The sequence below is a fragment of the Rhagoletis zephyria genome, unplaced genomic scaffold (genome assembly GCF_001687245.7).
Source record: "Rhagoletis zephyria isolate East Lansing unplaced genomic scaffold, Rhagoletis_zephyria_1.1 Rzeph_scaffold_04594, whole genome shotgun sequence".
Taxonomy (NCBI): Eukaryota; Metazoa; Arthropoda; class Insecta; order Diptera; family Tephritidae; genus Rhagoletis; species Rhagoletis zephyria.
Window position 1 is genome coordinate 21157 of NW_016161677.1, and position 15979 is coordinate 37135.

The 15979-nt window shown below is 32.7% G+C and overlaps 1 protein-coding gene across 1 annotated transcript in view; it reads left to right on the top strand.

The window, feature by feature from the left end:
• Nucleotides 1–4873, top strand: part of LOC108370959 (homeobox protein abdominal-A-like) — a gene marked incomplete at its 5' end in the record, with an annotated part of 9882 nt that extends 5009 nt beyond the window's left edge. The window contains one exon of the mRNA XM_017626418.1: nt 4265–4873. Within this exon, the coding sequence (XP_017481907.1) occupies nt 4265–4615 (351 nt within the window). The remainder of the gene's footprint in view (nt 1–4264) is intronic.
• Nucleotides 4874–15979: the final 11106 nt, after the last annotated feature.

A 15979-nucleotide genomic window follows, 5' to 3' on the forward strand; every position in this document is an offset into this window, starting at 1 on the left:
ATGCGCATGCGTGAATAGACAGGGGGCGGCTGCATTGAACCTTTAACGCCACACATTTCTAAAGAAAAAGCGCATACGCATACGCAAAAATTAAGTTTTATTTTCTGAGCAAAAAATAAAACTCAAGAAATAACGATTATTTTCCGAGCAAAAAGTAAAACTTAAAACGTAACCATTATTTTTCGAGTAAAAAATAAAACTTAAAACGTAACGATTATTTTCCGAGCAAAAAATAAAACTTAAAACGTAACCATTATTTTCCGAGCAAAAAATAAAACTTAAAACGTAACCATTATTTTCCGAGCAAAAAATAAAACTTAAAACGTAACCATTATTTTCCGAGCAAAAAATAAAACTTAAAACGTAACCATTATTTTCCGAGCAAAAAATAAAACTTAAAACGTAACCATTATTTTCCGAGCAAAAAATAAAACTTAAAACGTAACCATTATTTTCCGAGCAAAAAATAAAACTTAAAACGTAACCATTATTTTCCGAGCAAAAAATAAAACTTAAAACGTAACCATTATTTTCCGAGCAAAAAATAAAACTTAAAACGTAACCATTATTTTCCGAGCAAAAAATAAAACTTAAAACGTAACCATTATTTTCCGAGCAAAAAATAAAACTTAAAACGTAACCATTATTTTCCGAGCAAAAAATAAAACTTAAAACGTAACCATTATTTTCCGAGCAAAAAATAAAACTTAAAACGTAACCATTATTTTCCGAGCAAAAAATAAAACTTAAAACGTAACCATTATTTTCCGAGCAAAAAATAAAACTTAAAACGTAACCATTATTTTCCGAGCAAAAAATAAAACTTAAAACGTAACCATTATTTTCCGAGCAAAAAATAAAACTTAAAACGTAACCATTATTTTCCGAGCAAAAAATAAAACTTAAAACGTAACCATTATTTTCCGAGCAAAAAATAAAACTTAAAACGTAACCATTATTTTCCGAGCAAAAAATAAAACTTAAAACGTAACCATTATTTTCCGAGCAAAAAATAAAACTTAAAACGTAACCATTATTTTCCGAGCAAAAAATAAAACTTAAAACATAACGATTATTTTCCGAGCAAAAAATAAAACTTAAAACGTAACGATTTTTTCCGCGCAAAAAATAAAACTCAGTTAATAACGATTAAAAAGTGATTTTTATAATAAAACTTATAACCGTTACGGCCCCTGGAATTTACATATTCTCCCATAGTAAAAATGAATACATAGTAGGGGTATTCCTGAAATCTTGCAAAGCCGTTGCGCTTAGCACGGATTGCACTGATTGCACAACTTGCAAACACACAATAACAAAANCGGCCCCTGGAATTTACATATTCTCCCATAGTAAAAATGAATACATAGTAAGTAGGGTATTCCTGAAATCTTGCAAAGCCGTTGCGCTTAGCACGGATTGCACTGATTGCACAACTTGCAAACACACAATAACAAAATACATGACAAAAAGCATTTCCCATCGCTGCAAAGTATGCAACGTCTGGACCCATGCACATATTTTGCAAAAAACCATAGCAAGATAAATGCGAATCTGTGCTAGCTGTTTTGTTGTTGGAATTGCTACATAAATATTTCTNACGCCTTTAGACTATTTTTTGTGGGGCTACGTCAAGTCTAAAGTCTACAGAAATAAGCCAGCAACTATTCCAGCTTTGGAAGACAACATTTCCGAAGAAATTCGGGCTATTCCGGCCGAAATGCTCGAAAAAGTTGCCCAAAATTGGACTTTCCGAATGGACCACCTAAGACGCAGCCGCGGTCAACATTTAAATGAAATTATCTTCAAAAAGTAAATGTCATGGACCAATCTAACGTTTCAAATAAAGAACCGATGAGATTTTGCAAATTTTATGCGTTTTTTTTAAAAAAAAAGTTATCAAGCTCTTAAAAAATCACCCGTTATTTGATACAGAATTTCGCTGCTTGCTACCTATTTATACCCAGCGGCGAAAAGGCACATCACGTAATCGAGCACTCATTCAAAACATCGAATGGCCCCTTTGTGGTAGAGGTGTCAAACTATCGATGGTACTATCGATAGTTTTATTTTTTTGCCGCTATCGATGAGTGGTGATAGTTTTTTTCAAAAAAGCTTAAACTATCGATCCTTTAATGGCCGTTTTCTCAAGCAAAATTTAATTGAAAAGCTCCCTTTATATTTAAACATTGCTCCAAAACTTGCTGAATGTTTCTTGGGTGCAAAAAATCAACAAATTATAGATATTACGAAATTCAAACAACCATGTACACTCTAAAAAAAATTAGTTTAATTTTGCGCATATTAAGATAGGTAACCAGTTTCCTCTCTAAATGTGTGCAAATATACACACCCTGTTAATTAAATTAAACCCTGCTTGTTTACTTTTACTTATCAAATGTGTGGCGTAGAACAAATTTCAAATTTGTTTATTGTATTCTAAACACTTACACCCAAATTCATAACAAATAAAGAAGACTTTAACTGCTTTATAAATCGAAAATTTTTATGAACATGTTACTTTATACAGCTCAACAAATCTATTTTATTTTTATGTTATGTCACAATTTCACAGTTTACGCTTAAAGTGTTTAAAATTTGCCCTAAAAAATTNAAATTCATAACAAATAAAGAAGACTTTAACTGCTTTATAAATCGAAAATTATTATGAACATGTTACTTTATACAGCTCAACAAATCTATTTTATTTTTATGTTCAATGTTCACAATTTCACAGTTTACGCTTAAAGTGTTTAAAATTTGCCCTAAAAAATGTTTGTTTAAATTTACGCATATAAAGAAAGGTAGCCAGTTTCCTCTCCTAAAGTGTGCAAAATTAAACATTGCCTGTTTACTTTTATATACCAATATGTCGCGTAGGGCAAAATTACACATAAAATGTTTAAAATTGGGTATATATGTATAAACACTTAATGTTTATTATTGGTAGAAAATGTATTTTTACTTTCAAAATTTTTGCGATTTCAAACATTTCATGTGGTATCTATGTGTATATTTTAAACACCTAATGTTCAAAATCAAATCTTGAACATCTTATGAGAATATTTACACAGATTCTGATTGAAATATAGACACTTTTCAGTAGTAGCATTACATGCACTTTTAAGAGTGTAGAATAAATATATCATTTTTGTTTATTTTTTTTTTAATAAGCACTTATTATACATCATAAGAAGAAGATGAAGGCCGTAGCAGCCACAGCTTTCTTTATTATAATTTTGTTTTTAATTGTAAGCTTCAGTAATAGATATGTAAATATGTAAATAAATAAAATTTGATAACAAAGCGCTTTACTTAGACAGAACTATACATTTTAAAGCAATCTTTAAACACAAAGTGAATTTTAAAGTAAAACGTTAATTGAGAAAATTACCCTAAGTGTGTTTACATTCTCAATATTTAGTATTTTTGTTTTGCGATGCCGTCCCGGTTACGTTGTAACAGTTGTTAACATTGCATTGACTATCAATAGTACCATCGATGGTAGCGCTTGTCACTATCGATAGTATTGCTGCAAACTATAAACGAGCTATGATAGTTTTTTCCTGAAACATGAAAACTATCGATAGTGGCCCTACAGATAGTTTTGCAACTCTATTTTGTGGTTAGCGTCCTTTACATTCTGGTTTTGTTTGTAATCCGAAAGTGTGATGTGACCGAATACTCTTCGGGCGTTCATTACAATACGTCTTCGTTTCTAAATTGCAATGCATAATGTAAGCAGCAATGTTTAATTGGGTCAGCGGTGTTTTAATCATTTATTTGTATGGATTACGCACTCATCTGAATTTGGATTTTTTGCATTTCATGCAATCCGTGCAATTTGCAAGACTTAGAAATACCCCTATTTTGTTCTAATGAGATACTGGTAATCGGTACAGCTATGAAATTTTTACACAGCATAGAAGAAGGGGTAGCGGGGGTTAAATTTATATTTTTTGGATTGTGACACTATTGAAGTAAATGAGCGACATGCATATCTCTATTTATAGAGCATCTCATTCTGGCACTCTATATATTTTGTTTAACAAATCCATTCAAGTGCATACTAATAAAGTACCAGTGATTACTAGTGTCAGTACCAGAACCAGCTCGAAATTACAGAAATACATTTTCCTTATTCCAGATGTTCTATTTCGTCTTTAAATTTCCCTAGGCTTATACTTAAAACTGCATTAAAATTAAAATTAAATCATAAATTTGTTTTTAAATTAAATATTTTGTGCTTATTTTTTTTTTGCAGGCCCGACGCGATCGCGAGGAACAAGAAAAGATGAAAGCTCAAGAGTCCATGAAATCCGCCCAACAAAATGCCAATAAACAGGTGCAACAGCAGCAGCAGCAGCAACAACAACAGCAGCAGCACCAGCAACAGCAGCAACAAGATCATCACTCCATCATTGCACACAATCCAGGACATTTGCATCATTCAGTGATCGGACAGAATGACCTGAAACTGGGTTTGGGCATGGGTGTTGGTGTCGGCGCGGGTGTTGGCGTGGGCGCTGGTATTGGCAGCAATTTGGGCATGATGAGCGCGCTGGACAAGAGCAATCACGACCTGCTCAAGGCCGTCAGTAAGGTAACTTCGTAAATGCATCAGCGGCAGCAGCAACAGCTATGCAGCAGTGCAGTGATTGAACAGGCGGCAGCAATGGGCCGTCGCTTCCCAGTTGACCACTGATTTAAGCTTGATAAGAAGGCAGGAAAACAAAACGAAAGATGATAACTTAAATACGTAAACACTTTACATAGTAAATTAGTAACATAAGTCTACCAACTACCGTACATACATATTTACTTAGTAATTTAAAATACATTAAAATCGTATATATGTATATACATATACAAGCACACGTATGCATACATACTTAAAATAATTATATGATGGTGTGAACTTTTATTTACATACAAATATATTTATGCATTCTTGCATGTACATATGTATGTGTATGTATATCTTACATATAAATGAGCAAAAAGGATGTGAGCATTAGAGCGCCGTTAGTCATAGAAAATAATGGGCCGATATAGTCGGTGCAGTACCGATTCTGCTAGTGAGTGTAGATTTAGTCGAGCAGCAATGCGAGTTGTGCCAGATTATTTTGGGACTCAAGTAGATACTGAATATGGTGTTATAAAATTTACGACTGCATTAGTGAATTAAACAGTAAAACCTTAGTCATTTAGGTTGCTTAAGTATTTTAGATAGAAATTTCTTTGGGAAGTCAGGGGCTGCAATAACAAAGGTTATTTATGGTACATCAATTCCCATCAATTTGTCCAGGGCTACCATTTCGGTACTTATTTTCATAATTTGCTTATAGCTGCTATCTGTTTATTTAGCCAGTTGTAAACTATATGTCAAATAAGCAATAAACCGACTAGTTAGCTCGTCCAACTCCTTCAGAAAAGGAATAATACCGAAAGTTTTAAAATCGATTTCAACTGATAAGCAAGATAAATTTTTTAAATACGAAAAGGTTCTGTACCGAGAAAAGTTTTTTGAGGATAGTGAAGCTTTAAAATTGCAAAGTAAATACAACAAATGTTAATAAAAAGATGTCATGCTATCAATTTCCATCGTCTGCACTCACTATTTTATTAATCTCAAGGAAAATATGATTTTTCTATAATCTTCTCTCCAATGCCATATTATAGTGATAAAAAATAATTAAGAAGTATGCCCTAAATATGAGTAATAATTAATGTTAACTTCTGTGTGTACCATTAGGTAATGCAACGTAACTCGTTGGCAACTAAAATCTCATTATTGATAAAGAATAACTACATAATTCTATAAATTGGTAATTGTTATTCGATATTTTAATAAACATTAATTTGATAAACTGTTGGTTGCGAGGGTCTAGCGATCCTCAGAGCGTGGCCACTAAACAACAAATACGTACACAAAACAAATAAGCAAACAAAAACTTTATATTCGCCAGTGACTAATCTTAAAGCTTACAACTTTATATGATTAAACTTTTACAACTAAAAAATAACCGACTACACACATGTATGTACAAGTATATGTAGCTCAAAACAATGTTTTATAAACATTTGTAGCAAGTAACGTTAAGCCTCCCCGCAGAAATGTGCGACTTCTTTATTTGCTTCATTGACTCATTAAAAGATGCGTCCGGTAGCATGTATTATTTAAATACGTTAAACTTAAAACTAAAAAGCAATTGGTTATCAAACAATCTCACAACATACGTATTAGAAATAAGGCCCAGTATAAAGGTACTATACAGAGATATACATACAGATATATATTATTTACTATAAAAATATCCTAATAATACTTAACTATATTTATCAACTACAAAAATACACACAGTATAGCGCAAAAATACTAAAATCACGTAAAAAAATTAAGAAAAGTACTTTAATTGGTTTAAATTATATGTACACACCAACGAGCGCAGTGAAACGTTTTTCAGTTTGCTAAGCAACCCCAGAAACAAATCACTAAGTATGGAATAATTTCAACGGTTACATAAATGCTTTCTCAAATAGATAAAAATATACAATTTATAAATACATACTTACACTCTTACAGGAGTCCGTGTAACCCAGTCATTGCTAGAGAATGTCAACCAACACCCTTTTGGTATTAAATTCAAAAGTCTCAGTGATCACTATGAAAGAGATTAAGAAGCTACGTTTTGAAAGCATGCCTGTAACTCTTAACCAAAATTAAAGACTCGTGAACCACATTTGAAAAGCTCATTCTAGTTTACGAACTATCCACTTTTCGCTTCCACTTGTTTGTGTTGCTTTAAATCAATTTATTTTCACTAATTTTGTTTTATTAAAAAGTACTTTTGTTATTTTAAAAGCTGTTTCACTTAGGATTTTTTAAGCTACATGAAAAGTTTAATTGTGTTTGAATTGTATGGTTATCGCGAATTTTCGTAAGATTTAGTTGATTCTTGTTACTTAGTTTAGTTATGTGGTTTGAGATAATCATTTAGTTTACTTAACTAACAAACATATGTAAATAAATTCTTACTTATGGAGAAAATTTAAAATGTACGCAAAACATTGTATTACAACTCTATGCGATTTTATAAAAGAACAAAAATGAGTGCGAACATGCAATTAAAATTTTTTAAAACACAAAATACATCTTGCTTTTTATTTAATTTATTTGTTCTTGAGTTCACACACAAAACTTCTTTACCTCATTTTCAACGAACTTTGGTTTCGGTTTCATAACTAGAAGCTATTTTCCCAGCAATATAATTTAAAGCGCAGCCTACAAAGCTTTTATTTATGATGTTTTTTATCCCTACTTACTATGCTCCTTAAATGTGTATTTAAACCGCATATTTTCACTTAAATAAGTATAATTTTTTCCAGCCTATGTGCTAATCCACATCTAAAAAAACATTTTGATTTATTTTGAGTATTTGAAAAAACAAAAATGTGTTATATGTACAAGCAAACAAAATACGTAGTAAAAATACAAATACATAGATCCATGGATATAATAAATCTGGAAGTGAAATCTTCCCTTATCTGATAACTTTTATCAGAAACATACAAATCGACTCAAATACGTAAAATATAATAAATGAAGAATTAGATTTGTGTGTCTAAGTACATACTTACCTAAATACATATATTGCATACAACAGCGCATACGATACTAAACACTTGAAATAATATATACATACATACTTAGGTATAACTAGATTTAACAATGCAGCAACAAAAATCCACACATACGTAATAATCAATGGCAAGTATTTAACATTAAATATTACTTAAATATAGAGTAAGTCAATACACATAAATTTAATTCAAAGTATTGATGTATGCTGTACATAATCGGAAAAACGCAAAATTGAAGAAAAATATAAAATTAAAAAAAATAAATTTGAATATCCTCTTGAATCGCTTGGCAGGGAACGTTTGTCCAAGTGTTCGTTTGTGTGCAAGTATATTCATATTACATAGGAAACGTGCACGATAAAAAAATTTTAAAGATGTTACACAATTTGATCCCGATGAGTGTTAAAACGATACCTTCTATCGAAGCTCAAAGTAAATATATATCGCACATTTGCTGCAGGAGTGTCATAATCTAAAAAAATCAAAAACTAAAAAAACAGCCTTAAAATCTTGAATTTACAGATATTCAAAATAAATACATACTTTCTTCTGGTAATCTACTGGTAATCGGTACAGCTATGAAGTTTTTACACTACATTGAAGAACATGTAGCGGTAATTTATGCATACTGAAATTGTATTGTGACACTCCCGCAGCAAATGTGCGATATGTAGATACTAACCAATGCTTCGGTAAAACTGTTGCACAAATACTTCCAAGTGAAATAACAAAAAAATTGAAAATAACAAATAACCACTATATAGAATTTTCCGAAAATATCCCAACGGCTTTACCCACCTCCCGTACAACCAACACGCAGTAGCACAGTCCTCATGAGGAAGGAACCTCTCTTTTTTGTGCCGAGTTTTGAGAAGCGCTTAAGTGTTGATTTCTAAAACTATTCAGCTACAGAACTCAATTCATCAGCTGTAATATTATGTTAAAGACATTATATCATTTATTGAGAGAGGACACATAGTTCCATTTGCGGTGAAAAGCGGGTCAGATATGTCAAACGTGCTGGAGAATTAAATTCCTGGCACAAACAATTCAAAATTAGTTTTTCATGGCTTTAAAAACCAACGACAGCAGTTACTTGATACTCGACATAGAATTCTAAGGTTTACCAGAAGGGACGGGGTTTACATCAAGCCTGTTATTAATATAACGCTAAATATTATACCCAGCATTTCTCTTCGACTTTCAAGTGAATGCAGAAAAGTGAGGTGTGGGCGACTAGAGTAAGAAGTGAACTCTGAACTCCAACGGAAATCTAAAAAAGCAAAAAATAAGATTTTTTAAATTTATTCCATCCGGAATATACTTGCTATTGGGGATTCCAAACAATAGATTCGCATTCTAACACTGGTTTAACTAAAGTTGTAAAAACCTTTGGTAATATAAGGCTCGCAAAATTATTTTGGCCATCGCTTTACAAATACAAATACGCCTTTGGCTTCACTGACTGTAGCATTAAAATGAAGATTAAAAATGACTTTAGAATTCCTTGTGATTCAAAGATCTACAGAATTTGATACCTGGGGATGGTTTCTGTAACTATGTAAAAATGCAGTGTACACTGAGTGCAAAACTTAAAACCAAAAACTCTCTCAGTTCTTGAATCGCGAAATGAAGAGTATACACAACTTGCAGTGCACACTTGAAAACTCACGGTTACAGAATCCAGCCTCTGTTCCAGATTATTTTTATATATAATACGCTAAAAGATTTTTGTCCAGGACAAAATATCTGTACCGTTCGTTCTATTTTCAAAAATGAGATGTCAAATTAAAGGGCTAACCGTGACATCGGCGCAAGAGTATGTAAATACAAAAAAAAAAAATAAAAATAAAGCGCTTGGTCTCTAGATGTGCAAACTGGTTTTAGTTTTGATGAACGATTAAACTCAAATTATTTAATAACCAATACCATCATGTCCGTACCGTTCGTTCGATCTTCCGAAATGAGGTCTCAAATTAAAAGGCTTGGACTGTATGTGCAATAAGGTTTTACTTTTTTTAAAAGAGTTGTCACTTTTTGAAAAATTATATTCAAATTATTTAAAAAAATAAATCAATTATTACAAAATGGGTATCAATCGAAATGATTTTGAAAAGTTTTGTTTCTTAGATGAACTATAGGAATGTTGCCACCTGTTTAAAAAATCATATCAGGTAAGAGAAATATATATCACCATATTGGTGCCAAACGAAAGAGGTTTCAGAAATTAGTAGTAGTTTGAAAATATTTTGAATAGGGTTAACATCTGCTTGAAATGTCGATTTTATATTACTTATTTATACACAAGTTACATGTAATATCAAAATATGGATGTCAAAGGAGGGAGTGTTGAAAAATCTTTAATTTGGTCGCTAAGATTCTTTTAAGGTGANGATGTCAAAGGAGGGAGTGTTGAAAAATCTTTAATTTGGTCGCTAAGATTATTTTAAGGTGTTGGAAGAGGGTTGCCACCTATTTAAAAAGTTAAATTCAAATTATTTAATAAGTTAATTGACTTATTAAAATATGGGTATTAAACGAAGGAGGTTTGAAACAATTTTATTTCTCAACTGTATTTAGCGGGGTTTCCAGATTTTTGAAATATCAGAGTCCACTAATTTCATAAGTTAATTAAAATATGTATAAAAATGTCCGGTGGAGGAGAGTTAACAAGGATTAAGCTTGAAAATACTTTTTAAGAGCGCGGGCACCTGTTTGAAAGGTCTCACTTAATTAATTAATACCAAAAGTATATTAAATATAAAAATAAAGTTTCAACATTTGGGATGTGTGAAGAGGGTTGCCACGTATTTAAAAAGTTACGTTCAAGTTTTTTAATAACGTGGATGAATTATTAAAAGATGGGTATCAATCGAAATGCGTTTGAAAAGGCTTCATTAATGACTTTTATTTAGGAGGGTTGCCATTTGATCGAACAATGAAATTCAAATTAGTTGATCAGTTTATTGAAATATATGTGTATCACAATGTCAGACGAAGGAGATATAGGAAGATTTTAGTCTGAGAATACTTTTGCAAAGGAATTTCAAAAATTAGAGGTCAAATTAAAGTCATTTGGAAGATTTTTAAGTTTTTGAAATTCAATTTTGAGCGTTTTAACGCCATGTGGGTTCACTAGTAGTTTAAGTCGCATTCGCGTAGGTAAACCAGGGAGATATGGCGTCTTTTTTTGAAAGACGTTACTTGAAAACTAATCATGTTTGAGAATTCAAACACAGGTTTATTTATCAATAAACAAAGCAACCTAAAACCACATTTAACAATTCAAATAAAACTTAAAAATATTCTCACCACCTCTCAGGGATGATAAATGCGTTTCTTAATTTTGTAAATTTAATTTAATTTGTAATTTTGAAGAAGTATATGTTTTTAAATTAGGTAAATTTCTCTATAGGTACGTTCGTTTAAAATCTCTAGTAAAACATGCCCAGCAACATAATTCCTGTGAACGGGTGAAATCTGTTCTCTCACAAGAGAAAAATATCCAGTATAGTATGCGAACAGAAAGTTAGCAGAAAGCATCGAGCTCTCTGAACATCTGATAAAATTTCAGTTTTCATTCAAAAATGTAAAAAGAAAAAATTCTCCATCAACCTAAAGTTCAGGCCTCCGGATCACTGTAGCGTTTTCCAAGCAGAGATAGCCGCTATACAGGACGCTTCGGATTGCTTGCTCTCTAGTGTATTACCTCTACAATGCAGGGAACACTTGAGAAATTTCTCAAGGTCTGGATATTCCCCTGACCTCAAGCGGTCTACTTCTGGACAGATGGGCGTTTAGCAGGACAGCTAAGTCCTTCTGGTCGCATGTAGACCGAGGGCGGTCCAGGGAAGTCGTGGGCAAGTTACACTTCTCACTTCTGGTGGAAGTTCCAACTGGTCATTGCGTGATTGGTAAGCATGCAGTAAGGCTGAATATCATCGATGACCATGAATAACTATAGTTTAAAAAGGCCATCAAATCCAATTGTATCAAAAATGTCGATGTAGTACCAATGTACTTTTGAGATTCAAAATGTACCAAAAAGGTACAATTGTACCATCAATTTCATCACTGCCATCTCTTGGGAGAATTAACGCCCTGCTTTATTTAAGGTTGTTGTTGCCGCACTTATTGCAGGTGGGCATAAATGCTGTGCAAGGGTCATGAGACCCAACATGGCACATCACACAGTAGATCCAGTCGTCTATTTTTAAATTGATTTGTGCACATTTGGCATATTTAGCTGAAACGTAATAAGGCGTAAACTTGCAGAAAATGGAGCCGCTGGAGGGGCTGATGTCTAAATAAAAACTACGCTCGACATAATATGCATGTTTTCTTCCCGTTAAAAATTCTTTCAAGTACAATATCAACAAAATCGCTACTAACAACAGTTGTAATTTTTTTTACTGAATAAGAGGTCATTTAATGCAAATAAACCTTTTTAAAATTTTGACTTTTTCAATATTATTTTTTAACATTTTGTCGTGCGAGTGTCACGTAACGCCAGCTTGGAAACACCCATATCGCAAAATCTATAAAGGAGCCGTCTACTTTTAAAATAAACTGTGTAACTGTTATTCGTCTCCACGCTATAAATGTACGTTAGGGTGGTCCAAAAATGCAGGTGAAATTGTAAAGTCGAAATTTTTATGCTCTCTCCCCATATATGTAATACTCCTATATTGGCAGTAAGAGCTAGTACCGTCCGAAAACACTACAGTGCAGATATATCAATAAACACGTACGAAAGGAAAGGAACACACACATTTATAAATAAACATGTACACAACACATATACAAAAACGGCACTCAAGTACACAATCCATTGACAAAAACGGTACTAGACTGTCTCGCTTTGATTTCGGAATGCTTACGCATTGAGAAGTTAGCTTACTGCCAATATAGAAGTATTACATACATGTCTCTCCCCCTAGGATTGTTCCACACCGAAAAAAATATACCCATATTTTTTTTATTTTGAAATCAAAAAATATTTAGAGGTCGCTCAAAGCGCCCAAAATTGTCTATGTATTTTATATGGGGGAAAACAACTTTTCGTATAAATGGTAAAGAATTCTTAAAAATCAATATTTTTCTACGCGAACACTGAATATTGCAATTTTTGAGAGAAAAATTCGTAACTCGCGACCAATTTGATGAAATTTTTTTGAGAGTAGATGAAGCTTTTCCCTTTACAATAGAAAGATTTGCAGAATAAAATTTGCAAAACAATTACTTCTATAATAACAATAATTTAAACAATTGCAATTATTTATATATTCTAGGCCCGCGATTGCAGTGAAATTTAGGCACACCATACTCTAAACTCTTGTTTTTAAGTTCCAAAAAGAAAAAATTGGTCTTTCCATTTTTGACAGTCGCTATCGATTTTGAAGTTGTAAATAAACATTGAATTTTCAAGTTATACGTTAAATAATGTACGTACTTGTATAATTATTCATTCATTAACATAAAAATGCTATCACTCACACAAGCTTATATGAAAATAGCTATTTACTCAAGGCTTAAAGGGGAAAAGGGGAAAATCAAAAATCATTAGAAGACGAGCTTCTGGCATACAGCCCATCGTAGCTTAAAAACGAATTTTGACTAAAACAATAAAAATTGTTTTACGCATTCACTTGATCTGTACAACAGTATAGTAAAAGCAATTCTCTCTTTAAATGAAATTTTTCTATAAAAAAAACACTATTTTCGACATACTACAATCAAAAAGGTAAGACTACTTGGTACTTTTCAACAGCGCTGAACAAGTATGCAGTGGTAACCATGGATATTCATTTAATCATAAAAAAATTGTTGGGGTCGTGGGGACCCGGCCCATGTTTAGTACCGGATCCGGATGTTCTCTGCATGTCTGGGAAAAGAAGGACAAAATAAGGCAGAAAACTTGGCGTACAATTCCACCAATTAAATATGTATGTAAATCAGGGGCGCACCCAGGAATATATTTTGGGAGGGGTTTATACTTCTGAAATTTGCTTCAGATAATATGCTCTTTAAAATACATTTGTGCAAGCTTTATGTACAGTATGTAATAAAAAAATAAACCTTTTAAAGTTTAATAAATTGCACTTTATTACATGAAATTAACAAGGAACTGAAACATTTTAAACCGACTCCAAAAAGAGGGAGGTTATTAATTCGTCAAAATATTTTTTATTTTTTTATGTATGCTTCCGCATAACTTTGGACCACGTGAACCGATTTCAATTCCTTTTTTTCGGAAAGATGGTACCTCATGGGTCGTCCCGTAATTTCGTTTAGATCCGATCATTGGATCATGAAAAAATTAACGGTATTCCTAAATTTATATATGAGAATTGAAGTTGGTTGTGTTTTTTGCTTAAAAATTACTTGTTTAATAAAAAGTTCTATGAACACAGGATGCGCTCAACTCTCAAAAGTAATAAAAAAAAATTAAAAAAAGAGCTTTACAGGCTAACCTAATATTCACGCACGCCGCCAATTTATTGTCAAAAATTTCTCATGCACATGCAACTTGTATGAGATCAACCGAAATTGAACGGCGTGCGTATGAAGCTAACTCAATTTCCAATTTTTGTTCTGCGTGACATTTTGATTTGACGTTTCGCTCAATGAAATCAAGTGCAAACGCATGCAAGTCAATTTCGGGTGACGCAAAAAAAAAATTCGACGGCATGCGTACCAAAACGCAAGCCGCGAATATTAGGTTAGCCTGTTAATGATCATTTTCCTCGATTTCTGGTCGCTACGCTAAATTTTCCTCGATTTCTGGTCGCTACGCTAAATTTTCGTCGCAATAATTCTCTAAATGAAAGCAGTGGGCCTAAAAGTATACTGAAGCGAAAAGTAATAGCTGTAATGTGTAACTAATCGGCCAAGTCTGGCATGTAACTAAATGTTGCGTGTTGTTAGGCGTTCTTGCTATTCTTTTGGAGATTTTTGGCGATCAAAATCAGCTGTAGCAAATGCTGGGAATCTTGCTGCTGGTTTTCGATGGAGATAGTGCTTTTTAAACTTTTAATAGCTCTCAAGAAAAGCGAAAAATTCATATATGTACATAAAATTACGCACAAGAAATTTCTTAAGTCCTTTACCAAAATTTCTTAAATCAGTTTGCATCTCTCGTATTTGCTCGTATTTTTATTTCTTCAAGAAAATTTACAGCGAAAGGGAAGTTCTTTTTCAACAGAAATAACAAACAATTTTTCTTGTGATTTTTCTTGAGAGCTGGATTCTTAGCTGTAAGATACAGTTCGTATTTGAGGTTATTAGCTTTAGGGGGGGTTTGAACCCCAAAACCCATCCATTGTGTGCGCTAATGACGTAAACCATACTTCCGATATAACAGAAGTGTTACTTTTGACAATTACTTTACAAGTCTTGGTGTTGCAAAAGCCTTAGGACAAAATGATCTCATAGTGGTTGGAACAATGAGAAAAAATAAGGCTTGTAACATTTAATATTGGCAAATCTATAGCAGCAATCCTGTTATTTTCATTTTGGCTGGAAAGTAGCTGATTGATTTTTCACCAATTATTTACCATCTTCCTAAAGCCGCTGTCACGGCTGAAAAAGGGCGGCAATTTTCTATGCCCGATAAATCTTCCTTTTAATTCAATTATTTTACGTTTATTTTAATAACTTTAGCCCTTTTTAACATTTGTGCTTCCTTTACATCGCGGTTAAAGAACACCCTCGCAAACAGGGTATTTTTAAACTTTGACAGGATATCTTCCAAACGGCTTCCAGCCAAAAGAAGAACCCTTTTCACTTATAAGTATGCACGCAGAATAATCGCCGCCCAAAATGTTATCAATAGTGTCATTACAACATTTTTAAAATTTGCTAAAGTAGATTTTGAGTAAGCGGAACATTGCTGAATAATGTGTACAACATAAGAGGATGCATTTCAGCTAGTGATATTTCCATACTTCTAAAAATTTTGTATTCTTGTACTCATCGTTTATCCACTCTGCATTTACTACATTGCTGAACAGGAATTTTCTAATCGCATTTTTCCGACAGANCCACTCTGCATTTACTACATTGCTGAACAGGAATTTTCTAATCGCATTTTCGTAATCGTAATAATCGTATTTTTACGTAACCGGTTTGTCTTTACCGCTAATTTTTATCTCATAGTATCGCGAAAGTGTTCAGTAGTCTCATTCGGCAAATCATGCTTTCAGTGCGGGTTTTAATCTTCTCTAATTTGTTTTATCCATCTCAAGATTTTTTTACTATAGTTGCCTTCTATATACTGCGCAATCCGTCCGGGTTTGGCCCGCAGATGAACAATTTGCAGGATGAGACGTCGCTT